General features: G+C 38.2%; 1 protein-coding gene across 2 annotated transcripts; it reads left to right on the top strand.

Annotated features, from left to right (window-relative positions):
* prima1 (proline rich membrane anchor 1) lies at positions 1-23,951 on the top strand. Of its 2 annotated transcripts, none has more exons than XM_016448039.1 (4): positions 1-817; positions 1,688-1,838; positions 16,872-17,004; positions 23,702-23,951. In XM_016448039.1, the coding sequence occupies exons 1-4, from the start codon at positions 725-727 to the stop codon at positions 23,802-23,804; spliced, it is 480 nt and encodes a 159-aa protein (XP_016303525.1). In that variant the 5' UTR covers positions 1-724; the 3' UTR covers positions 23,805-23,951. The 2 variants fall into 2 exon arrangements, with proteins under 2 accessions (XP_016303525.1, XP_016303526.1); XM_016448040.1 differs by having other exon boundaries at positions 3-635.
* Positions 23,952-25,297: the final 1,346 nt, after the last annotated feature.

Below are 25,297 nucleotides of genomic sequence, written 5' to 3'. Positions count from 1 at the left end.
GTGTCTGTCTGCTCTGCAGAGTACATTCAACTCGCCCCGAATACACGCTCACTGTTTGACGCCGTGACCTAACCAAACGTAACCTAAGGGTCCTCGTTAAATACATCGCTTTATCTCAGTCCGGAAGCGATAGAAAACGTGTGACTACGTCGCTAATGTAAATGGCTAGCACATTAATAATAGTGCGTTATCTTTACGCGCGTCTCTCACTGGACGCTTTCACGTCAGGTGGTGCTGTCCAAGTAATGAAGAGGTGAATCCCCAGTCTACAGTTTTGGTACCTACTTGAGCACCGGCGTTCGAGTCAACCGAGTCAGCGTGGGTTCTCCGTGGCGTTTTGAGTGTCAGTAACTAAACTGACATCTTCTTATCATGCCTGGCAAGAAATGAATCCTGATTCAGCGCTCGGTTCACACAGAATCGCGCGCGGAGAGAACTTTGCTTTGGAACTCTTGTGCGGTGGAAACGGCACGCGCCACGACAGCCCGCGGAGGATCAACAACTTTCCTCAGAAGCAGCGCTAGCGTCCTTCCTATGTCACCTCAAACCCTTCCATGTCACCAATTATTGTTGCTTTAATTGGACGAGAATGTTTCAGAGACCGTGTCTGCTCAAACTCGGGGAAAACATCGTTGGTAAGCCTTGAGAAGCGGATAATAAATGACTTTTATGCGCCTCAGACTCGCGTCCTCGCCAGGTGGACTGTGAAGAGACCGAAAGAGGAATGTTTATCCGAAATTTATTGCCGCTCAGTTTGGGTTTTTTGCCGTTTTTGTTAAGTCACTGTTTTCTCTCACTGTTTTTTCCGTTATTTCAGGTAAGTTGGACTGAGCAGTTCAGTCGTTTATAATAATTCGTTGTCATGTTCAATAACTGAGCGTCGCGGATGCGCACGTGCATAACGGTCACTGAATCTCTGCTGCGATGAAATGTATGAACATATCTAGTTATTTAGATATCTACTTATGTATTTGTATACCTATGCACTGTCAGATACAGTTGGCAACTATAAAATCATAAATGGCATTTATATAATTTTTTTGTTTAATCAGTATGTTTAGATTTAGATAGCACTTTGATGCACTTAAAGTAAAATATCCATGGACATATGTGTGTAATATTTTGACCTTACACATCTAGTATTTCTACAATAGTAGTATTTATTACTAGTGTAGTGCACTAGTATGCACTACATTTTATTTAAAGTGCATCCCCTCCTCTTGGTTCCAGCACCAGCTAAAGTCATAGATACTGAACAGTGTTCAGTTCTGGAGAGATGGCTTTTGGTCCTTTACTACTGTCCCCCGTGGCAACAGCACTCACAAGACTAGGAGAAGTGTTTCCTGGATGGCCTATTAGGGGGTGGCAGTGTCAGGGTTCACCCCTCCTTACTCCCACTCTTCTGGGGGTCTGAGGCTCTGCGGTGTGGGTGGGTGCTCTCTTTGAGAGACCTCAGCCTCCACACACCCTTCAGTCTCCACTTTAGTGGGAGGGAGCTCCCATTCGCCAGCATGCGGAGAGAAAATACGAGAGAGTGCTTGTTGTTATGATGTTCTCTTCATTGTAAATTCTAAGGGCTATTGCGAAAAATCTAATTTTACTATTGCAGTTTTTGCTGTGCTATACATGGCATGATGATGAAAGTGTCAAAAACTAAATCTAAGTTGTGCTCTGTTCTTCTCCCTAGTTTGCAAGAGGGGAGCTCCAGAAATCATGCTCCCGAACCACAGTGGCACCGCTGGAAGGGAGCTGCCAGTTGCCATGCCAGTGTAGGCCCTACCCACCGTTACCCCCTCCACCCCCTCCTCCACCACCCCCGAGGCTCTTGGCTCCAACTGGTGAGTAGTGCTACCCTCTAATGTCTCTGCAGTCTTACTTCATTGTTTTCAGTCACATGACTGGCACAGCGACCTGGAGGGCTAAACATCCATAGAACTGCAGCCCAGGCCTGTCAATTTTCTATCTGTTTCAAGCTACAAATATTTAGACCACCTCTCAAAAGTAGAAAAACAAAGGTGTATATAAACAAACTGCAAGCTTTAGGCACTTGATATATAATATATATATGTATATGACATTACCTACCATGGTATTTCAATCACCAAAACAGCAGGACATTCTAAAATACTTATTAACATGGCTCAAAAGAGAATCAAAATTCTGTTCTCATTTACTCACCCTCATGTCATTCAAAACCTGTATGACTGACTTTCTTCTGTTGAAAGAATGTTTGTATTGAAACAATTTCGGTTATGACTGATTTGGCCATTGTATAAACAAAGCTGCTTGGTTTGACAGTGTGTGAGTGGTCTGTACATCACTACGTTATTGACAATGGACCTTGTCAATGCTTTTATGCTCACTTTATTTTGCCTAGATCCGCTAATGTGACCGCACCTTAAGAAAGTGATATTAAAAGTATAAAGTGATATTCAGTATAAAATTTATTTATGAGGCCTACTATATTCAGGCGAGCAGATGAGCCCAGAATTGTGAATGCAATGTGCATGTTAAGCATTTTCTTTCTATAATGGTTTTCTATGGGAAAACGTTGAACATAAAACTTTGTGTGTTGGTTCATATTCTGGGTCCATCTGCTTGCCTGTACATAGTATGTTTTATTAATAAGGAGTATATTAAGTTTGGTCCTCCAATATCACTGTCTAAAGCCACATTAAATATTTTCTTTAAATGGTTTTCTATTTTGAATTTGGCATGTTGCATTTATATTCTGGGTGCATCTGCTTGCCTGTAAATAGTGGGCATCATCAATAACATGTATGCTACTTAATATCACTGTCTTAGTACATTAGCACTTAGTACAAACTGGCTGGCAGCGGAAGAAAGCTTTGTTTTGCCCTTCAGGTGGGCATTCCCATAAGGCTGTGACGTCACGTGAAAACTATGAATAGCAGTTGGTTCATAACATTGGCAAATGTTGACCTCTGCAAATGTTTTAAATCGAACACAGTTTCTAAGCTCAAAAGCATTTCTCTGCATCACCTCCGAGAGCTGTTCCTGTACCTTTCTGTGCGTCAAACATAAATCTTGCGATCTAGGATTTCCTCTAACAAGTGTGATTTTATCTCAGTGTCATGTTGTCAGAATCTGCAGTGAGTTCAATCCCCCAAAATAAATGAATTGGCTGTGGCTGCACGCTTTGCCAGAAAGACAGGCGAGTTCATTTAATCTGATTTTGTCCGTCTATTTGAAGGTATCTTATAAGCAGTTTAATAGATTGCCCTTCTTGCTGAAACAATTTTCATTTCCTGACACCTCCTGTTTTGAGAAATGGACATGGCCGGAAACTATGTTGCTGTTCGCAATTGACACAAAGCTCAATCCCCTTCATTACAGGAGGTGGAAATTTTAGATTTGTCCTCAGGGGTCCCTGTCAGGCGCTGAGGAAAGCCAGATCAATGAGGCCTCAGCATTGAAAGGGTTGTGAAATCAATCTGCCTCTGGAGTTTTAGCCTTCTGCTTTAAAGGCACAATATGTATTAAAATATCCAAAAACCACTAGAACAGTGTTATATATTTTGCTGACTTGTGTACTTACAAAATCGAAACATCCCAAATGTTTCGAAGAATGTTTAAATCCAGAGAAATAAGCAATTTTGACTAGTTACACGGACCGTGTCCATAGTGTCATTGTGTCGACTGCCAATGACTCGGCGTCATCAAACTAGGCCTTTGTCTAGTTGTTTATTTTGAATACGCGCCCTCTAGCGGCGAAAATTACATATTGTGCCTTTAAGCCGAGTAATGCACTCTCACAACAACTACTCTCACGACAACGGCAGGCTCTTGGGAAAAACATTTGTAAGAATTTGACAAATACATTAGTATGTGCCTTGCATCAATACCTGCCTCATGCATACATGCTTGCTACATCTTCAGATATGAAGCAAACAAAATCAATACTTTGCATGAACAGCCTGAGAGGCTTTAATATTATGTTTTCATAGTATACTGTGACATGAAATGTTTTGAGGGCGAAATGCAACATGGCTATTAACAACAGCGTGTGCGCTGAGGATTTAACTGTAAAAGGCGGTTTTTGATAAGTAACCAATTGAAGGCTTGTGACAGGCTTTGCCTTTAGGGGGAAATGGCTTTAACATTAGCTTATTAAAATTATTCATGAGGAAGTTGCGTTTAATGCGGACTCCCACACCTGTCGTTATTGAAGCAGCGATAAAAGGTTTAAACTGAGGAATGTATTAGTTGTGGATTCAGAGGGCCTGACTGCAAAAAAAAGCGCTACCGCCCTAAACCTAATAGTAGGATTAAAATGCAAGTTTGACTTTGGCTGAATATCAGGAGCATCCTGCTGGATAAACAGATTCATAAAGTAGTAATTGACATTACAACAAACTAAAAAAGACCAGATTCATACCAATAAAGCAATAAGATATTTTTTAAGCAGCTTATTTATTACACATCCTCTTCTCCAGCTCGTCCAGGCCAATTATTATCCACAATGGATAATTTCATGCTGTATTGCTTTCTATTGTATTATCTTCATTATAAACCACATTGGAGCAGACACATAGTACTGATTGAACCCAGAATATTACCGAAGTGTACACATTTTATCTCGAGATTAGTCTGAATCTATTTTTAGCAGAACTGCTGAGGATGTAGATGAGAGGAAGTAGATTAGATGGAATTGCTCTTGGAAAATAACACTCTTTTAAGCCCAAAAAAGGGCATGCGTGGCAGTCAGAAACACATGGCTAACTCTGCTAACCTCACGGAGGTGTTCAGAGACACTAGGATTGCCATTGTGACAAATTCTAGTAACCTAAAAGCACTGGGAGCCCATCTTCGCAGACTTTTCGCTTAAGGTGCGAAGAATTTGATATTATTTTTATGGTGCTAACCTATGTGTCAATCAAAATGTTGTTTGCAGTGGCAGTAGTGGTCGCAAGAAGGAAAGTGGAATTTCCTCTATTTTTACATTACCCTTGTGATGATATAACACACACACTTAAAGGTAATCTGTATAACATTATTTTAAATGTAATTTTAAATCTGCCATTTAGTGGTTATTTGACATAACATGAAAATAATCTTCATTTTGCTTTTCTTGGTTTTGTATCTTTAGACCCTTCAATCATATATCTAGTACATATCTTCAGATTAATGGTTTGTTTTGACTGTTTTTTTATCACCAATAAAGCTACTCTACTCATAAACAATTACATATAGGCCTTCTGAACTAGTTGTTTTGTGGAACGTGATATTATTCCTTAATCTAGGCAGAAAGTTGCTGCCTAAAAACAACAGGATAACACGGAGTGCTTTGAAATGGCATGTACTTCTCTCCTCTTGTCAGGCGTTCTCCATCCGGGCCTGTCAGCTTGACTCCCCCTCCTGACAATCAAAGTAAAGAAGAGAAAAAGCAAAGCTAATGTCTCCCTGTCCAGAGGGCTGTTTTTTCTTGCAAGTGTATCTGCCTGTTTATGCTAATTCAAAGCATGTCAACATTCATTAAACGTTTCAGCGTCTTAGGAAGTAATTAAGTGTAGCCAAATCCAAAACACATTGTGACACAAAACACAAATAAAGCAAAACAAATTTGTCTTTCCGTATCTTCCCATCAGGCGAAACCACGGCAGGTGATGACACATTTCTGAGATACCAGGCAATGTTTTTGCTTGTACACTGTGACCAATTGCAGAATATTTTCCCTCTTATCACACTTCTGAATTATTCAAATGTGTGCAAGTAGGATAGCTTGCTATAGGGAAATTTGCTGTGTCAGAAGTGTAAAATTGTCCTGCACAGTGAAAAGGCAGTCAGTGGCTCTGCTTTTATAAAGTGCTACATTATATAACAATGTATGAAAATAGGTGGATGATCGAGGATCCCACAGTTAAAGATCGGCACACTTAAATGATAGTGACCATGCAATGCTAACATGGTCACTCACAATGAGCTATTATAGTGTCTTGTTTTGTTTTATTTCTCAGTGAATTGGGTGTGGTGTGTGTATAGCAGGGTTCCTCAATTAGTTTTCACCGAGGGCCGAATTCTGCCAATAATACCTGCCATGCAAATCAACTGTTCCTGCACATTCCCAGACTGGATCTCTTCTCTCCACTTTCCCTAATTGCAGATTCAATTATTAGATTTGTCAGTATTAATATTTTTATGCTCTGATTTTTTTGGGGGGATCAAACTGTAACACCGTGTGTCCCAGACACGACGCGATAAAAAGTATCTTTTCCATGTAGTTTTTGTCCTAACCATCTGCAACAGCGACACGTGACAATAAGCGACGTGGGATTCTATTTTAGGAACGGTTTTTATTTTCTGTGACGTCGCGGCAGGAACATACAAAATATGACAGTGATAATCTCAGGTAATGATTATGTGCTTTATTCAATGTTAAAAGTGTCTAATGTGCGTTTGAATATTATTCTTTATAGCCATAGTGAAAGCAACAATAGATTTGACCTCAGATCTTGAAAATAAATTAAAGCAAACTTGTACGTTAAAACTGAACTCAATGCGAACCAACACATGTATTCCATAACAAAGATATCAGTCACTCAAAACTGTTCAGTCCATTCACATTTGAATCATCTAACTTCATGTCCACTTTTCTTTTCTACACACTCGCCATGTTTTTGCTGTCTCATCGTATCTACACTGGACGCGACAAAGCATTGCAAATCATTTGAACGTTGTGTCAGTACGTTATAAATAGAACGAGTCAGCAGTTTACTGTCGGGGATCGTGCCGCATCCAAGACAGCATCACTGATTATAACGAGTTCTTGTATTTTATTGCGTCGCGCCGCTCGCGTCCGATGTAGACACGATGTAAGTTAATGTAGCTTTCTGATGCTGCGTTTGAATTTTCATGCCACATTATTTGAAATTAGCGGGCCAAACTTTTTTCTCTCACGGGCCGGATGTGGCCCGCGGGCCGCCTATTGAGGGACCCTGGTGTATAGTATACACTGTTACTGAATTTTGGCTCTGTGTTCACAGAATAACCTTCTATTTTGACAAATATACTTCAGAATAAAGCCACTTACTTTATACATTTTAGTGTTCCTAAGTGTGGATTAAAGAAGCTGGTCAACCTGGCTCGTTTTAAACTTTTTGTTTTCATTTTAGGTATCAGATGTTTCATTCTATTGTTGTTGAAATATATTTCCAAACACTGAAGGAAATTTAAAGCTACCTTCCCTCATACTCACAAGATCTTGTCCGCTGTCTAATGACTGGACCATAGCGCAGAAGGATGAGGGGTGTAACACCTACTGACATTTTCGCTGACTGTGAAATTGAGAAATTCACCTGGCATAAAGTAGAGAATCTGATGAATCAGGAGCCATTCACCTCTACTCACACACTCGTGCATTCACCTTCCCCTCTGTCCAATGTGTTGTCGAGCCTATCTGCTAATGTTGCATGGATTGATTCCCCATGATCCAGTTTGTCTTATTTGAGAGGACATTGGTAATCGAGGAGCATTAGCAGATTGACAATCACTGGCAGAAAGCCATGCAGTTGCTCTGTGCACATGACGGTACTGTAAACTGCAAATAAGTTCAAGACCCTCAAATAGTCTCAGATTGGAAGGGAGGCCATAAAGCTTTTTTTATGCACTGCTGATTAATACTTTCCAGTTTAGGTTAATTACATACTAGAGAGGCTGATCACAATTCTCATGATGCAGCACTTTGCATTTAGTTTGAATGTTTTATTTGTAGTGTTCCTTTTTCTGTATTTGAAAATGTAAAATAAATCATTACTAGGCATTTCTTCACCTTTTAGTTTTTTTCTTTTGTTGCCAACTAACTCATGATACAGTACACTTTATGATGCAGATGTGGACTCTGGATGAAAAATGAAGGTAACATCTACAGTATAAAGAAGTATAAAAAAGTAAAGTGCCAGGTAGGAGTAACATACTGGGCTTTTAAAACTGTCGATATAAACAATGCTATCTGGAATGGGCACATATCTCAGGAGATAAAACAAATTGGATTTAATGTTGTGTACTTTGTTCATTGTGTCATGTCTTCGCTGAGTTGTTTTGCCTACTTCAGGATACCATATGTTTGAAGATTGATTGTGTTTCTGGTCTGGCATACTTTACAAACTCATATACCAAACTTTTTGGTTATTATAATCACTCATATGAAATGTTCTAAATGCTTGTGAATGGTTCATCTATGCATAATTTGTAATTATAAATCAAAATGTTATCACTTGATCTTCCTGTCAAATGACAGACTTGTATCATGATGTATGGTGGATATTTCCTATCATTTAGTCTGCTTAAACTACACCCCTTTCTTACAATCAATTGCAAGCTTGTATTCTGATCTGCCTCTATTTGTGAGTGCAACGGTCAAAATCTAATGAACAACCGATGGATAGAACAAAGTCCCTGCCCATTTGATTTTCTTTTTCATTTCAAATGGAAGTAAAGATCTGTAGCTACTTGCATTTCATTGCGACTTTAAATTGTAAAAAAGTATATCAATAATTAAACCGAGATATTGTAAAAGAGACCTAGAAGCATGTCGGAGCCCTAATCACTAAGTACTGATAGAATGGAATTCGTTTTCTGAATTAAAATGATTTACATAAAAAGTCTGATTCGGGTGGGATTGGGATCTCTGTTTCTGTAAAGCAGGTTGGTCTGTTGTTTGAATGTGGGCGGTACATTTATTTATATGTTTGTATATAATTAAGGGAAGGAATTAATTCAGGCGAGAATCGTGACCTACAACTACAGTGGCCTTTCTGAGTAGTTTCCGGGATCGGGCTCTCCTTATTGATTTAATTAGCTTTTTATGTTGGATGGGATGCCAGCAGGCAGTCGAACGACCAACTGTTATTTCACTCAGAAACTTGGCAAAAGGCCTAAATTCATAATGAAAGTGCACCAGGCTGCACAACGAGAAAATTAGCTTACGGTATTCACCAAAGGTCAAAATAAATGAGGAGAAGTGTTATGAAAAATATCCACAGACTTTCCTATCTGGGCGGGACTAGATTTCAGTGGTGCAGCATGAGCTGCCTGGAACATTTAGCAAGCAAATTATGTAACAATATTTACTGTAACTCAAAAAATGACAGCCAGTGACTATCCTGAGTAAGAAAAGTATCTTGTATCTTAAAATGTTTTGAAAATACAAATAAAATCAAAGAAATTGTTGATAAAAGCATAGTGATTATGTACATGTGTAGATACATGAACAGAAGACACTGCTGAAGTCACGTAATATTTTATTCTAGCTCGTGCTCTCCCTCTTGAGCATCCAGCCCAATGCCGCTGGCAAATGTCAGGAGTTGTGGTGGAATGTCAGGAGTCACGGTCTGGCTCCGTCACATCCCCTCAACCGAACGGACAGGATGTGCTCGCAGGTCTGGCCCTGCACCAGGCTCCTAGCTTTAATTAAAGAGGGCTTTAGGATGTGTGCCAGAGACTTTGGAGAGTCGCCTTCATCGATCACCCTCACCGTCTCATCTAGCTTTCCACACCCCCACAGCTTTTGAATCATCTTTGTACTCACTTTTTATTTTTTTCATTTCACCACTCATCATCATTGGATGATGGAGTGATGTTTTTCCTGTTTGAGTATGACTAACTAGGTAGGATGGGGGAAGCAGCAGTTGCCTGCAGGCTCTGCACTGACCTTTGCTCGGATGCACTTTGTCATGAGTGTGGATGAGCCACCCACAGGGATGGAGGCCCACGATTGCTCCTTCCCTCTGCCTGCAGACTTTCCCATTGTAGAAGGAGAGCGGAGGCCCTCCCTACTTGCGCTTGCGATCAAACGTAAGAGGTCTGTGGCTCGGGCGACAAAGGATGTGAGTGGGGGCTTTCAGTTAAATCCTAGGTGATCCAGGTCTGCAGAATGAAGGTCTCAACATGCCTAATGGCATCTATATTACTGTGAAATCAAAGCCAGTGGCAGCCACTTCTTGCTTGTGTAATATCTGATAACTTTCAAGTATGAGGAAATCAGCAGATGGTACTGCAACCGAGAAGAGAGTGAGAGTGAATAAAAAAAATGATGAGCCCATACTCTGAACGGTAAGAATTAGTTTGGAGTTGAAAATTCTCGTCAATTACTTTTAAAAGTCCCTGACTTTGCTCTTTCTGTGGCAGTCTACCAAAAAATGTGCAGAGCTCGACTCAAATAGAGTTATTGTTTTTTATATCTAGCAGCCTGTCAGTCATCTTATTTTAAAATCAGTTTTGCCCAGGCAATCCAGAGCCATGTAACTCCATTAAACAGGAGAGCAGGTACAAAAATAGCCTAATCGAATAGAACTGTTTCGCTCTGCCTTCATGAGACCGAACCTCTGATATCTGTCTTCCGCTCCTTTATCATAGACAGGAGACAATGCTGTTCACAGTGTACAAGTTACAGGTACTCGCATTAAACTTTTACATCCATGCTTTTAATGTTGGATATTATAAGCCTTTTCTGGTGAAACTTAATGAGCTGAAGCACATTTTGTCCAGTGATTTCTATACTGACCTTATTAGACTTCTCTGGCATCTAACAATCTAGCAAGTTAAACAGTGATTTAAAAAACCCCGCCGGAGACATCGTCATTTCTGAAGTTTATGATTCAACTGTGAAACTGTAAAAGTAAAAAAAACAAATATAGCTGCAAGCAGCAATGACCGGGGTTCAAGCACTTTAAGGCCTTTAAGGTGGTATGTTTTAGGGTCTAGGCCAACCTGTGTTCAAGTCGATCGGACCAACGGTTACATAGTTATAGTCCTTTTTAGTTTTTTTTTGTCTTATAGTGCCACCAAGTGGCAGAACTGCGAATTTTTTTATATTTGACCAAAGATTGAGCTTGCACAAATGTGTACCGAGTTTGGTGAAGATATCTCATTCCGTTCAGGAGTTATAGCCATTTTAGTAAAAATGGTCCCGTCCCTAACAGACGTTTTTGCATCCCTAAGCGACGGTGAGTTGAAATTTCAACTTTTTTTTGATAATTTTTTATATTTACTGTCCAAAGAACATTTCTGCACTGGTTTGATTCCGATCGGGTGAAAAACCTAGGACTAGTTTGCAAAAGTAGGTTTCTGACAAAATTCAAAATGGCGGGAATTTTTTATAGACGGAAATGAAATCGGAGATAGCCATTTTGTTTTCATTGAGCCAAGGAATCCAATGATATAAGACAACTGAGTCTACGACAAACGGTGTAGGAGTTATGAGGGCTTTTGCGTTTTTGATCGCTGTAGCGCCCCCTATTGGCCGATTGCGGTGAGTCTTTGGATCTGACAAGAAGGCTGGACTACTACAGTCTGACCAAGTTTCAGCTCTCTAGGCCTTACGGTTTGGGCTGCACGATCAGTTTTAGGGAAGAATAATAATAATAATAAAAATCCTAACAATTACAATAGGGTTTCAGCACTGCGTGCTTGAACCCCTAATTACCAAATATGAAATTGAAAAATTATCAATTGACAATAAAGACAATTAAACTAAGAAAATATACATCATAACAATTATATCAAAATAACATTCTTATATGAATCACACAATATATTCAACATCGCGTAATCACAGACATTGCGTCTAACAGAAGTAAAGAAAAAAAAAATTTTAGAATGAGCCTCACTCAGAACAGCTACAACATTCTGCTGACTCGCTGCAGTACTACTTGAACTTCCTGCTTCCTGAACTATGTGTCTGCTTTTCAAAAATAAAGTCACCATGAAATCAAAATGGAAAATTCTTATTTTTTAATGGAGTACTGTAGTGTTTATTATAAATAATTTATCCGTGCACTTCATTATTTTTTTTTAATTAAAGGTACAGTAGGAGATCTTGGAAAATGCTAACTTTAGCCTGATAGCACTGAAAGGCAACGTCCCACCCTCCCTGCAATCGCTGTCCAAAGCCACACCCCCTGAACGCATATTACGCTCACAGATCAGAATACCAGAGACAACATGAACAAAAAATGTTTCTGAAGACAATCACCTATTGCACTTTTAATGTGCCCTCGTAATCTTTAATCAAAAACGTTAACCTCCCCCTCAAAACGACTCATCTTCTCTTCCGGTCACGAGCTATGGCGCAAAGGCGGAGCTAGTGACGTGAGGGGTAAGCACTGGGATAAACGACAGGGGGAAAAGCTGAAGCTGATGCTTCACTTTATAGCACTGACACCAGTCATGAGGTAGTACGTTACCCCTAAACATTACTCTTAGGACATCGCAAACTAATGGCAAACTCCAAACCTGATGGAGGACGCACTCAGTCATTCAGGCAGTCTCTCTCTCTCTCTCTCTCTCTAAAAAAAAAAAAAACAGTTGTTGAGGGGTGAATTATGATAAGAAATATCTTGATTTTCAGTTGTCTTAGCTTATTTTAATGCTGGTTTTATCTCATTTGAAGCCATCTTTGCCCCCTGGTTGAGAACCACTGTCCTAAGCGGTTCATTAGTGCCATCTTATGGTTATACACACTCCTTGTGGGACATATATGGGCAAAATTAGGATATTAGCAAAATAATTTCATAAAGGGTACAATGGTGCTAAAAAGATAATTTCATTTAATTTTCTCACAAAACAGTAAAAGCCAACAAACTCCATTACATATTTAGTGAAATATAATAATAATAATTAAAAACAAATTCTTTAAAGTCACCATGAAATCAAAATTGAAAATTCTTATTTTTTAATGGAATACTGTAGTGTTTATTATAAATTATTTAACTGTGCACCTCATTATTTTTAAAAAAATGCATGTGCCCTCGCAATCTTTAATCAAAAAAAAAACGTTAACCTCCCCCTCAAAACGACTCATCTTCTCTTCCGGTCACGAGCTATGGCGCAAAGGCGGAGCTAGTGACGTGAGGGGTAAGCACTGGGATAAACGACAGGGGGAAAAGCTGAAGCTGATGCTTCACTTTATAGCACTGACACCAGTCATGAGGTAGTACGTTACCCCTAAACATTACTCTTAGGACATCGCAAACTAATGGCAAACTCCAAACCTGATGGAGGACGCACTCAGTCATTCAGGCAGTCTCTCTCTCTCTCTCTCTCTCTTGCGCACGCTGTTAAGGCATGTTTTGTGCCATTGATCGTCGTCGTCATCCTTTTCACGGAGTCTCTCTCTCTCTCTCTCTCTCTCTCTCTCTCTCTCTCTCTCTCTCTCTCGCGCGCTGTTTAGGCATGTTTTGTGCAGTTGATCGTCTTCGTCATCCTTAATAACTAAAACATTTATTCATGCTTGGGTGTCGGCTGTGAATCCAGTGGAGAGAAATCCCCTACAACTGCAAACTGGCATTCAGATCTGCCTCCATTTTGTTTGCAACGCCCCACCTTCCAACGATCCAATCAATTCCCGAAGGATGAAATCAAGTCCCGCCCTCTCATTTCAGATGCCGTTTCACTCGGATATACGTCACAGTAGGGAAGAAAAGACAATCGTAACTTCCGTTTCATGCCGACTTTAAAGTCCTCACTTGAGTTGACATATTTAAAATAATAAATAAATAAAAAAATCTAAATAAGTTCAGTCCTGCACAATTTCATTGTTTGATTGTTTTATTTGAAAACATGGATTGACTTAATTTTGTAGCTCAAGGGATGCATTTGTAAGCATCTTCTTGAAGATTAAAGGGATAGTTACCCAGAAATTAAAACTCATTCTTGTGTTGTTCCAGTCCTGTATGACTTACTATCTTCTGCAGAATGCGAGAGCAGGTATGTGGAAGAATATTTCATTTTTTTTCAATATAATGGTCCGATTTACTTTCATTGTATGAACAAAAATGTACAGAGACATGTATCTTTTGTATCAACAAGTGGATGTGTAAATGATGACAGAATTTTCATCCTTTTAAGAGTCTAAGCACCTCCTTTTGGATCACAGTGTCCCTTTTCCCATTGCGTGCTCCATACATTCCCTACAGATGCACAAGGGTCCAATTACTGAGTTCGCTCAAGCTAGACGTTCTTTGCCACTGGAGGTCATCTCTTTGGGGCAGCCATCATTTCTCGTTAAACACACACACATAAACATGTTAAACATGTGTTGGGCCATCTGAGACTAAGGAATCTTCTGAGGACAGACCATTCTTCCATGCAGACAGTACACTCATTATCAAATATTAGTCAAAAAAAAAAAAGTTATCAGACAGAGAGCATGAGCAGAAGACACAGAGAAGCCTATACAAGCAGACAAATTTTGTGTTGAAATAAGGAGGAAATAAAATTACTGGGAAATGTACTTGCAGTATGGTGTCTTAATGTAAGTATTAAAGATGTGTAATCAACCAGTATACGTTCTCTTGTAGATGTTTTTACAAATGAACAAGTCTACTTTGACATTTAAATAAGTTCACTGAGGTCATCTTCATCTAGACCTGTTCACTTGCCCTGAAGCTTTCTGCCTTCTCTATAATGTATTTTGATTTCCGGGTGTGTCAAAGTTCATCAGTAAAAAATCTGACTTGGTAATCAATACAAGAGTTACTTTCTGCTTTGAATTATTTCCGCAGTTATATGTTTGCGTTTCTTCCGTCCGTTCTAAATTAAAATAGTGAGGCTTGGGTGCATCGATCAGGATGATAAACCGCAAGAGAGAAGCCCATATGAAGTTGCTGATGCATTGGTCTCGACCCAAGGGACAATTATTCAGTGATTTATACTCTGAAGCGCCTGGCTAATACCTCACTCCCTTTAATTAATGGGAGGTTTGTGAGAATAATGAGAAATAACAGAGAGTGATGTAGTATTTCTTCTGTGTCACAGTGTACCACTGCTCTTTTCCATTGAAATAATGCTGATTCTTGTGCTGGAGCCAGTGCTCAGCTGTTAAGAATGGTGAACCTTTCTCAAAACTGACCCACGTTTTCACTAACTTCCTTAACTATGATTTACTGATGAATTATGATTAACTATGAAGTTTAATGTTTCATTCAGCGCATCTAAGATTACCAGCTGATTTTGATGCAACGGGTAAGAATTTATGAGTGTAATGAGTTCACACATATACTATTATAATAATATAATAATAAAACCGTTTAAAAGTTTGAGGTCAGTAAGATTTTTTTTTTTTTTTCGTTTTTAAATAAATTGATACTTTTCATCAGGGACCCATTAAATTAATCAAAGGTGATAGCAAAGACTTGCATTGTTACAGAAAAATTCTATTTCAAATAGATGTTATGAATTTTCAATTTTTCAAAGATTACTGAAAAACATTGATCATGGTTTACACAAAAATACTAAGTAGCACAATGCTTTTCAACCTTGATAATATTAAGACACGTTTCTTGAGTACCAAATCAGTATATTAGAATGATTTCTGAAGGAAATCACTTTGACACTGAAGATTGGAGTAATGGCTGCTAAAAATGTAACTTATATTTAAGCTAACATTAAAAAATATATTACAATAAAGTTATTTTACATTGTAAAAATATTTAACAATATTATTGTATTTTTTTATCAAACAAATGCAGGCTTGGTCAAGCATAGAAGAGTTATTTCAAAAACATAAATTCTTACCGCCCCCAAATGTTCACACATATTTATAAAAGATTTTATGCAATGTAATGTACATTGGAACAGGTTGTGAATTTATCATGCATTATAGTTTTATTTGTGTGATTCTTGCTCGACTGAGCTGTTTTTGGCCTCCTGGCCTTTGACATAATTGGTTCTAGGCTGTTCAAGACCAGAACAAGCTTTAGTGACTTTTCGGAGGAGAAAATGTATGGAATGATTCCAGAATGGTCTCCGGTACCAGCTTCCCCTTTTCAGTCACTATCATACAGACAGTATTTGAGCTGCTACTGTAAGCTGTTACATGAACAGAATTTGAGACTCTCAGTTATTAATAAATGTGGTTGCCAATCCCATATACTGACTGTCAACAGCCAGAGTTTCAGAACAGATACATCTGAATCTGAGGCTCAATTCTCAAAGGTATTTAGAAAGAAAAGCAAACAGTGAGGTATGCGATAATGGAAAGCGAGAAACAAAGATCTAGAGGAAGGGAGAGTGAGAGAGAAGAGGCAGTAGCCCTGTGTGCTCATGAGGGCAATGAACTTGTTAATTAGCCTTCCCCTGTGCATTTTTATAAGTACCATTAAAACTGCTCACTAAAGCAGGGTGCCACTATTAGTTCCCAACCAGAGAAAACTCATCCAAACTTTAAAGTGGTGGGAAAGGTAGAGCAGCCTGAAGCACTAATATGTTTCTGGATGAGACGGCTGTGTAATGGTCCAAATAAAGCGCCTCTCGGATATGGAATGATAAATGGAGTAGAGCAGAATGCTGCAGCCTTGTGATTGGGCACTCAGACTGTATTGGTATAAGAGACCAGTATGAGAGTGATAATGGTAGAAGTACTGTTCTCTACATTATAGGGACAGGTCCAACAACTGACTAATTAACTAGTGAAGCTGTCTTTTCTAACTGTCAAAGGTACTCTGTGAATTTGCATCTTTAAATGTACTTTTGCTACAGGTATCAAAGCACCACTTTTATAACAAAATAACAAACACCTGTGATCTTGCTGTATAACTGAGCTCCAGAAATACTTCATAAATGTTGGTCTATGTACACATGTACACAGGTGTCTTTGGCCATCTCACTGTTTTGTGTTGAGTTTTTATTTATTTATTTTTTTGCCATGAGCATTGTGATTTTTCTTTAGATGGCATGTAAAGTGTAAAATAAAATGAGAACCCAGCATTCCGTTGCTCTTCGTCTAGCTGTTTCAGGGCTTCCTTAAGACCCACTAGTTGATGCAGTTTTGCACATCCCTATCCTGCATATCCTCTTTCTTCATTTATTGTTCTGTGCTCTGCATGCTTTTTAACACTTTGTCTCTCTTCCAGTGGCTCCCTCCACTGTATCCCCCATAACGCCATGGAGGAGAGAGATGGAGATCTTAGTACTGGGGACAGTAAGCTGTGCATCTGTGGTCTTCCTCCTCCTGACTGCCATCATTTGCTACAAGGCCATCAAGAGGTAATCGCAGTAGTTTTAGATATTTTATGTATTTATGTATTTATTTATTTATTTATTTATGCATTTCATTCTGTCTCTTGTATTGGTTGATTTTACTTGTCTTACATTTTCAGAACCACATTTAAAAAAAGCAAAAACAGAAGTTAGTAAAATGTGAGAATTGTGTAATTTGTTTAACTTTTTACACATTTTATATAATTTTGGCCATGTAATATTAAATGCACAGCATTTTGAGCATTAGACGTATGGTTTGGTCATTGCCTTTGTTTGTAATTCAGTTCTTCCTTGTGTGGAACAAGAGAAAATACTTTGAAGAAAGTTTCAACTAGAGAAAATAACTTTTTTTAAATATCTTTTATGTTCAAGAGAAGAAAAAAAAATCATACAGGTTTGGAACGACATGAAGGTGAGTAAATGATGACAAAATTTTCATTTCCGAGTGAACTATACCTTTAGGTTGATGTTGACTTTGTTTTTTTAAAGCACCATACAAGCCTACAGGTAAACAGAGAAAATTCCATTAGCATTTTATCAGTGTCAGTTTCATGCTTCCTTAATATAACAAGATAACAAGGCAAAAAGATGATATCTCCACTTCTTGTCTGAAACATGAATTGTGAATGTTGTTATTTTAGTTGAGATGATATGAGGCTGTCGCCTTCCTACATTAGGAAAAACAATGACTATGATTTATGGTTAGGAAAAGGAATATGTTTTGCACTGATGGTGCAGTAGAAGGCATAAGCATTGTGTGGTGTGTCAGCCTTAAGCTGCTTTTTGGTTTGGTACCAGTGACATGCTGTCAAGGGAACAATTGAGAGGCCTGTCAAATCAGCTGCAGACAGGGAAATGGCCTCAGACAGTCCAAATCACTCACACAGCGAAAAAGGATAGAGGCTTCCAGACTGTCTTTGATACATCCAGGGCTAAACTATGACAATTCATAGATTTAGCAGATGTATTGCTATTTTGCATTTTGCTGTATCATATATCTTTTTGTTTCTCTTCTAGGTAATCATAAAATCTTTCAGCTGCCAGGTTGGAGTCAGTAAGCATTTTTTCTTTAATGAAAAAAACATTGACCTTTAATATATGCTATCACTATATCACTTTCTGCAGTAGCTTCAACACTTTTTTTATTTATTTATGAGCTATAGTGTTATCTCAAACATTTTGGCTGCATACCATTTTGTGAAAACCTGACCATGTAATAAAATCCCATATAAAGCCAAGACTGGCCATAAAGAGAAGAAAATTTTAATAAAAAGAGAGCCACTGTGATACCATTTTTATCTGTGATAGTATAGCATGTCACTGAAATCTTTGTCTTTTTATCATGAGGATTTATTGCTGCAGGTGTTCTCCTCCTCCTCATATTTGTTTAAACCTTTCTAGTTTTTGGGTGCTGATTGTGAAAAATACAAAAGATAAGTTATTTGCAAAAGTGAATTCACTCTTGGCTTAGGATGATGATATATCATTAGATGCCTCATCCTTGCTGGTATCATCAGCTGGTGTCCAACCATCCTCAAGCATTTCAATCTTTAACCACAACACTCCTAAATTGGTGGGTCAACATAGGAGGTATCATCAGGTTTCATCTATAAAACATCTAATGGCTGGTTGCATGGCTTGCACGTCATTTCTGGCCCATAGGAGTCTCATGCAAGTGATAACCAGGGTATTCCCATGACAAAAAGGGAGGAAGAAATTATGCAATAAGTTTCTGCAATATTTTTTTTGTAAAATTCACAAATGAAGAGTCAGCACACTGCAATTACCTGCAATCTGTGCAAATGTGACTGTAGTTACGCAACCTTTTGTGCCTTGTTGCTTGTGATAAATGGTAACAGCATAATTAAAACATTAAATAAGTATGCAGTTTCATTAATCAAAGTTTTGTAAAAGGTGATTTACATCACGGTTGTTATATCTGCATCATAGCTGTATATTTTAGCATAACTGGAATGCTTTGTTGACAAATTGGCTTGCAGGACCAGAACTGATTGCCTCACCCCCCCAAAAAACAGAGTCCATGTGGTAAGCATCAGTTGACTATATTTGGCCTGGTTCGTGTCATCCCGAAGCTACACTCATTAAATTGAAACTATTCCGATTTTCCAGTGAAACTAGTGGAGGTGGATCCAATCTGTTAGAGTTAAAACATTCCAGTCTTCTGGAAATTAATCTTTTATTTATGAAAGCAGTGGAACATCCCCTCCTGGCTATTAAATGGGGACTTGTTATGAGCTCTGTTTTGGAATCATTTCACTTGGTGAATTAGTTTGTTACACATTGCCTCTTTTTTGCCTGAGAACTTGGTATAAGGAAGCCAACTCCCTAAGGAAAACCCAGCTGGCAGCTATTTCCCCACTAATGAGCTTGCCCAGTCTGCCAAAATGAAGACAGAGACATATTTAATGCCTTCCTTTATATGCATGCGAACACATCATTTAGCAATGTCCAATGACTGATGCACCACAAATGGTGCTGCTTCAAACAGTCGCTAAAATGTCCCAGTGAAGGCTCGGATTATTACCCCAATCATTGCTTTATGGCTTCTGCATGCTGAAGCCTGGTGTGGCTCACTTATTGTAATGAGTTTAATGGAATTAGAGGCACTGGAGGAGAAAGCTAAAGCAGTTTTGTTGAAAAGTTGCTCAGTGCATATAGTGAAGAATAGATCTTAGAGGAGAGAAATGTGGTACTTCGTGATTTTTGACCGCTGTAAACGAATGATAAAGCATGCCGGTCATTGAACGGTAGTGTAATTATGATAACGAAGACTCTAAACAAACACATTCAGAGCCCTCAGGATAAGATGGGCAAACATAACTTCAGTTCGTCTTTTTTCCCCACCCCTTTTAGCTCTGCTGAACATTCAGCACTGTTAAATGCTGTCATGCATAGTTACAGTCAACACATCCTAAAATAACTTTTTGGGTGAACTTCATTCACATTTAAAATGCTATTTAGATTTAGGCTTGTGTTTAAAGTGCTCTATGAGACACTGAGGCTAAAAAGACTAAAATTGTCTAAAATAGATATATTTATAAATTACAAATAAAATATTTGCAAAATTAGGTACTGTCAGCCTTTTTCTATTTTTTTTTCCCCACAGGGTAAAAAATGTGCACATACTGTACACCTTGGAAAACATCTCTTATTGATTATTATTTGAGTGTATGTTGCACTCGTGCTTGAGGGTAATAAACATTCTAGACCGTACTACTATTGGACAACTTGTTATTCAGTACCTTTTGAACTCTCTAATTTTTAAAAAATAAATAATTGTGAAAAATAAAATTGTGATTTCTAAAAGAGTACACCAGGTTTTCATAAATATGCTCTGGTTAAGCTCAGGCACTTAAACTTTACAAGAAATGACAAGAAACTTTACAAGATGCCTAACATGATAGAAATAAAGACCTAAAATAATTGCTAAGTGAGGGATTGACAGTCAGCTTGGTGTTAATTGATATATTTTTTTAAAGTATCTTTTGAATTTTGAAGACACAAACCAACCAATGCCACAAACCAAAATTTGACACATTTTAAAGGGATATTACAAAATAAATCAATAAATATTCCCAAGAAAATATGCTATATTAAAAAGATTTTAATGAGATATTGGGGGGACACATGGGATTATGTTGTTTAATAAATTTGCCTTCTTTCATTTTAGAAGATAATTTTTTCTTATCACTTCTAAGTTTGTTTACTTGTGATACTGTGATAAAAAATAGTTGAGTATTATGATTAATGACATCTGGGGTTACAACCTTTGGGTTACGAGTCCGAATCTCTAACCATTAGGCCACGACTTCCCCGGGAAGGAGGATGGCAAGTTTTCTTTGCATTTTTTCTTGCTATCCTCCTCCTTCCCCACTCCACCCTTCAAAAATCAGATGAGGCAGAGTTTTTTCCCATGTGTAAATCATGCAAAGCAAGAGGATGTCTTTATAGAAAAGCCCTGCAGCCTGGGGCATCTTGTGACAGATGGCCCCTGCAGAGCTACGGGATTGTCTCATCAGTCCTGCCCAAGAGACAGAGACTGTGTTTATCACAACAGATGAGCGCTAGCTACCTTTGAACATTTAATCAATCTCGACAAGGAATTCAGTTGAAGGTATAGCTGTATTTGTTGCACAAGGTTTGAAACACTAGGTCGTTTTTAGAAGCTGAAGAGCAGGAACAAGGTCTATGTTCATAATAATATGCTATCTAATCAAACAGCAGGAAAAGTAATGATAATTTAGAGCGATAATGCACACAAAAATGAAATTTACTCACCCTCCTGTCATTCCAGACAATATTACTTTTTCTTCTGCAGAACACAAAAGAAGATATTTTGAAGAATGTTTCAGCTGTTTTTTCCCCCATACTTTGAAAGTCAACAAATTTGGACCATGTTTACTATGAGCTATCCTTTGAAACAGTTACAGTGGTGTGAAAAAGTGTTGGCCCCCTTCCTGATTTCTCAACAATTCTGCATAGATGAGTGGACCAAAATTCCTCCACAGCGCTGTAACAGACTCATTGCAAGTTATCGCAAACGCTTGATTGCAGTTGTTGCTGCTAAGGGTGGCCCAACCAGTTATTAGGTTTAGGGGGCAAACACTTTTTCACACAGGGCCATGTAGTTTTGGATTTTGTTTTCCCTTAATAATAAAAACCTTCATTTAAAAACTGCATGTTGTGTTCCCTTGTGTTCCCTTGTGTTATCTTTTACTAATATTTAAATTTGCTTGATGATCTGAAACATTAAAGTGTGACAAACATGCAAAAAAAGAAGAAATCAGGAAGGGGGCCAACACTTTTTCACACCACTGTATATACTACCATTAGAGAAATAGTTAAGAGATTGGCAAGATTTTTGTTTGTTTGTTTGTTAGCAAGGCTGCATTTATTTGATCAAAAATACAGTACATACAGTAATATTGTGAACAATTATTGCAATTCGAAAACTGTTTTCTGTAGTATTTTAATGTAATATTTTCAGTAGTCATTACTCCAGTCTTCAGTGTCACATGATACTTCAGAAATCATTCTAATATGCTGATTTGGTGCTCAAGTAACATTATTATAAATGTAGAAAACAGTTGTGATTCTTCTTATTCTTTTTTTTATTCTTTGATAAATATTAACAAGGTTCAAAAACATGAACATTTGACCATGTTTAAATGACGGATGTTGAAGCTGTAGCTCAGCTCCCCACACCAATGACATTTCATATGGGTCAGCTAAAACAAATGCTCTTTATCTTATCCTGTCTGCAAAAGCAGCCTTCATTCAACAAGTTGCTATCTCGTGTATTTCTCTGGAAGAAACGGGTCAATTTTAATGAGCTAAAGCCCTGTTTATGAAATTAGACTTGTCCTCCAGATAGACCCCAGAGTGCTGCAGACAGTAGAGATGGGCTCTGTAAAGGTCAGGTTGTTTTCTTTCTCATGACCATTTATATTTTTCCTGACCTAATCATTAATGTGATGTGGAATCTCTCGTTCTGGTATTTACTGTTATTGTTCAAGCTTCTGGTGTGTTTACTGTAGAACTCAGTGACTGCACACTTTTTATTCTAAGCCAAATTCAAATATTTGTATTTCCACACAATTCTAAGCCTTGAAACCCAGACAACTCTCAGCTGAATAATTGCAACATTTGATACAAAGCAAAAAGATCCAAAAATAAATAAATAGTAATGGTGGGAAATTTAGTGAACTTTAGTGTCATTTCCATGGTAACTGTCCTCTTAGTGGATTTCACTTAATTCCGATTTACTAAAAAAAGAAGCAGGCTAATGGTTTCTATGGAGGCGTACTTCAGCACTTAAACTTCGAGTTATATTAAGGCTGTCTTAAAATATTTATCAGGTATTGTTAAAAATCAGTTTCACTATGGAGATTCTGAATGGCATTTTTACATCCATAAACCAGTCGCTGAGCCCTATTGTACGAACGTGTCGTTTTAGCAATGACGTAGTAGTTTGGCATCAGGCTACTCCATTAGCTTATTGAACATTGTCGATAGCTGCTTTCATGTGGCCCCTTTCTGTACAGTCTTACTTTGCAAAAGCTGAAGCATTAAATATGCCCCAACTAATTGAAACCTTTACTGATATTAATTTTGGCATCTTACAAAATGTGAATCCCCAGCATCCATCTCTCAGCTCTTACCTTACCTCAGGCCCTCTCTACCATTAAGTCAATATGTGACTGACATGATTTAACAAAATATCAACAGATTGGATCTGCGTGCTCCGCTGTTTGGGCAGCTCTGGATTTTAATGCAGTTATGAAGGCAATTCGCTGCAGGCAGGTTGCATATTTCAAATCGTAATAAAGAACGGACAGGCCAGATCGCATACCACAGCTTTTTAAGTCCAGCAGCCATTACGGCTTGCGGGAAGTAATTTAAACTGCAGAATAACTCACTTTGATGACCTGTGCTGCTGTTTATCAACCCAGACATCTAAAAGTGTGCACTCGGGCTTCCTGAAACATTGATTGTAAAATAGAACAAATATGGTGCGCAGAAAAAAACTTAATTCAGATTTAACCTGCTAGAAGTACTCTTTGTTTTCCTTTCCTAGTTTTTCTGTTTGCCTTTGAGACAACCTCTACAACCCGATCAATAGCATCCTCAGTCTGAGCAAAAATAGTCGTTTGAAGCTTAATCTTTTTGTTCTCTTTTCCAGGAAACCCCTTCGAAAAGAAGAGAACGGCACAAGCCGAGGGGAGTATGCCATGAGCTCACGCTGTAAACAGCAGGTAGTGGAAACCAATAACACTGGAGTATAGCGGCCATGCTACAGCTGAACATTCTGTACCCTACAGCACCACCATCTCTGTTTGGGTTTATGAGATGGACACAAGGTATCTTATGAATTTAGGAATGGTAAAGCTCACGGCTGCCCTTCTTGGGACATTAATGATGTTTAAAGAAAAGACAAAAGTGAATACGTAATGACTGACGTGTATAGGCAAGTATAAGCAGGTTTTGAGGAGACATGGAAATTCTTAGCGATGCTGGCAGCTGCACAAGTATCACGAGACTCAACCTGGCGGCCCCCCGGGCCCCTTTGAGGACAATATACAACACCAACAACTAAATAAACGCATGCACTTTCTGTTGAATGCAATGATGTTTTAAAATTCCTGTCTTCTCTTGTCTTTAACTCTGTCTTTGCAGTGTTCCTCATTAAACATTAAGGGTTCTCTCACCTCATGTAGATTGTGTGAGTGTTTAATGGTTAAATGACTGCATTGGCCCCATTGTTTTGATACAATCAACAAATGGGATTGGATGATCCTGTATTTTGTGTACTAAAATATACAATGGAGATTAAGAAATGTTTCCCTTAAACACCCAGAAATTTATTGCGGTTTGTGTTACTATGCAATTGGAAAGGATTGAGTTCTTGAGGTGCATGTTTAGAATACAAAAAAACACAAGGCTAGAGTTAGCATTGCTGATAGTTAGCAGATTGTAGTCTGATCGTTCTATACATTTGTATTCAAATTTGTCTGATGGTGTAGCCCACACGTGAAAGAGATCGAATTATAAATACATTAAAAAACAACAACAGGCATGATGGATTAGTTTGAGGGATGGATTGATGAATAATTACATGTTATGGCTGATAAATAGCCGATATTAAAATCTGTACTATTTTGTCCAAAAATAAAATGCAACACAAACTAAAATTGTTAGGTTTTGTGAATGTCAAAGCAATGTTTGGATGCGTAGACAACATTATATACAGTATGAAATATGGATAACTCTTTATTTTGAGATGAATAATTGATTTTAAAAATCATAATAGGTGCAACAAGTTCCATTCTAGGAAATATATAGATTTTACATTGGTCAGTCATTTCCTCAAATCAGTATGGCTAATATAACAGAAAACAGTGATTTGATTAGTGATTCACGTCAACATTTGTGGTCCATCTCTTTGGAATGTTTGCAAATCATTCTAGAGTCACGTCAAGTCTCTTCTTGACCTTTTTTGGCAACTCGTAAGAACTAGGATGTTACAAGCTTTTACGAAGATGGTTTAAAGCTATTTTTAAAGTCATTAATACTGTGATTTTATGTGGGTTAGTGGATGCTTTAAAGATGTATCAAGGTGATTCATGAAACAAGCTTAACCCTAAATTTAGCTTGTATCACTCTAGATCCTCTCTATTGTTTCATTTATTTTTCATTGGAACTGTATATCAAACGTGTCTAGATCCGCACCTCCCCCTCTTTTTTATAGACAGGAGCTTGTTGTAAAAAAAAAAAGTGA

Source organism: Sinocyclocheilus anshuiensis, unplaced genomic scaffold (assembly GCF_001515605.1).
Source record: "Sinocyclocheilus anshuiensis isolate Anshui unplaced genomic scaffold, SAMN03320099.WGS_v1.1 scaffold423, whole genome shotgun sequence".
Classification (NCBI taxonomy): Eukaryota; Metazoa; Chordata; class Actinopteri; order Cypriniformes; family Cyprinidae; genus Sinocyclocheilus; species Sinocyclocheilus anshuiensis.
Note: the sequence above shows the minus strand (reverse complement) of the source record. Positions and strands in the feature narration are given on the sequence as shown.